This window comes from Rutidosis leptorrhynchoides, chromosome 8, assembly GCF_046630445.1.
Source record: "Rutidosis leptorrhynchoides isolate AG116_Rl617_1_P2 chromosome 8, CSIRO_AGI_Rlap_v1, whole genome shotgun sequence".
In the NCBI taxonomy this organism is placed as follows: Eukaryota; Viridiplantae; Streptophyta; class Magnoliopsida; order Asterales; family Asteraceae; genus Rutidosis; species Rutidosis leptorrhynchoides.
Genome location: NC_092340.1, coordinates 82161014 through 82163325, shown reverse-complemented (window position 1 = coordinate 82163325; position 2312 = coordinate 82161014). Strand labels below are relative to the sequence as shown.

At 31.4% G+C, this 2312-nt stretch overlaps 1 protein-coding gene across 1 annotated transcript; it reads right to left on the bottom strand.

Annotated features, from left to right (window-relative positions):
- Positions 1-491: 491 nt before the first annotated feature.
- Positions 492-2312, bottom strand: LOC139861656 (COP9 signalosome complex subunit 3-like). The gene is made up of 5 exons (XM_071850115.1): positions 1940-2312; positions 1647-1736; positions 1335-1493; positions 1115-1236; positions 492-993 (listed from the first exon to the last, which is right to left on the bottom strand). The coding sequence occupies exons 3-5, from the start codon at positions 1452-1454 to the stop codon at positions 981-983; spliced, it is 255 nt and encodes an 84-aa protein (XP_071706216.1). The 5' UTR covers positions 1455-1493; positions 1647-1736; positions 1940-2312; the 3' UTR covers positions 492-980.

Sequence of the window (2312 nt, the reverse complement as noted above, 5' to 3'; positions counted from 1 at the left end):
GCAAGAACCCTAAACCTGAAAAAGATAAAAAGGAAAACAAAGATCATATAAATAGAGAGAGTTTCTTTTTAATTTTTGATAAATAAATACTACGGAGTAATTAATATGATTTGTTTAATTGTAAAATAAATAGAATTATGACATCACTTAGGATGTTTACATTATTTTCTTTTAAAAAAAAAAATTTAAAGAAGAAAATAGGTTATTTATGATGTCATCATTTTAGAAATTTAATAGAAAATATAGATAAGAATTCTAATATTTAATGTGTAGCCATGGTACAAACTTACACAAAGACAGCAACCACAATATAAAGTAAGCATAATAAACATAATGTATCTATATAAACACATTGAATGGTAACGAAAGCAACCACATTATAAAGTAAGAAAATTATGAATGATGATTATGTGAATGATGATTATGAATAATGATCAATGTGAATGATGATTATGAATAATGAACAGGAATTCGTCTAATCAATGGTCCAATTGACATTTCTAAATAGATCCAAAACTCTATTTATAATCTGTATTTAGAGTTAGTTAATTAATCATCAACACCAAATATATTGGTGTATAATGTATATACAGGCCGACTCTTTTAGTAAAAAAAGTATCACAAATGTTTGGATCTTGATTCAAACCATATTCATGAAAAATTTGCTTACCATGTTTGGTAAAAGCCAGATATCTTAATAAAGAAATTGCAGATGCCACTATATTCATTTATATAAAGGTTAAGTCATCATTACCAACTATACTCGGTCAAAGTTCAACACCAATTAACCATCCAGGCATAGCCTGGGTGGCCACCAGGACTTCCAATGAAGCAAGAGGTCACGGGTTCGATTCCCTTCAAGGCAAAATACCTTGGGGCGAGCTCCATTTAGTGACTGATTGACTAGAGGATGCTTTACCTGGTAGCGGTGGAGGCCTGGCTTGCCGTTTACCCGGGGTTTACCAACTAGAGGGGAGCCATTATGACTCGTCGCTAGGGGGGTTCCTCGTAAAAAAAAAAAAAAAAAAAAAAGTTCAACACCAATTAGCAAGTATTAAAAACACCAAGTAGTGAGCATAAAAGATAATAAACGTTGACAGCCTGAATATTGTACCTTTGGATCGATAAATCAATGTGCTCAATCATCTCGCACGTTTTATATTCCTCAGGATCCTCAAGAAATCTAACCATTCCATCTTTCTGATTGATGGTTGCAAATATCTCCCCATCTTCAATCTTTTAATAACATGTGAAAAAAAAGGTAAGTTCCAAACCATCAAATAAAAAAGTAAAGAGCAAAATTTGACCAAAACGGATGTTCAAATTAAGTTTACCATTTCAAGCACACGCATTTCAGCCTCCTTGGGTGTATTTATTTGCGCAGTGTTAGCTATGTCTTGCAGGGATAAAGTCAAATACGTTTGAGTCAACCTCTGAATATTCCTTTTGTGCATAGATTGCACAACTTGCTTTACCAATCCAAGATTGTTTCCCTGCAACAAAATATATATATATATATATATATATATATATATATATATATATATATATATATATATATATATATATATATATATATATATATATATATATATATATATATATATAAATAAATGATATATTCAAAAATAGACTGAGCAACTCACATTCTCAAATTTATCCTGGTTTGTAAGAACAAATGCTTCAAGTTCAGCAACATTTCCAGTGCTATAACAATTTGCAAGCTCGATGTAGGGCTACTCGGAACAACAAGAAAAATTGTTATCAAATGATAAGTGTAATATGTAGCTAATAAGCAAGTAACATGCAAAAACAACGATTAAGATCACATACAAATAACTACTAGCAAGCAAAATCAATAATCAAACAATATACATTCAAAACCCTAAATCTGGCGAACTTATTCAATAGATCACTAATTATAAGATAAATTACTTACAAAATATAGAGATAACCAAGAGATTGAAGCGCAGGATCAAGTCGCGTGAGACACGAAGCAAAAGTAGTGGCCTGAGAACGAATTATATCTTCAGAAGATTGTTTTAAACGATTGTTCAATTGATTTACATCGTTTGTGTTTCCTGATTACCCTTGAATTTCAGTCAACTGAGGGTTCATGTAATGTGATGTGATGATTGAATTTTAAAGGGAGATTCTTTTTGGGGGTTTTGTATTATGAGGGTTTTCTTGAGTGTCGGGTCAGGGTGTTTGATATGGTTGTTGGGTTATGACCCGGGTTTAGCTTACCCAAATTGGTTTTCCGTTCATCAGCTATCAAGTGTTTTTTTAATCAAATCTGTATATATCTGTAT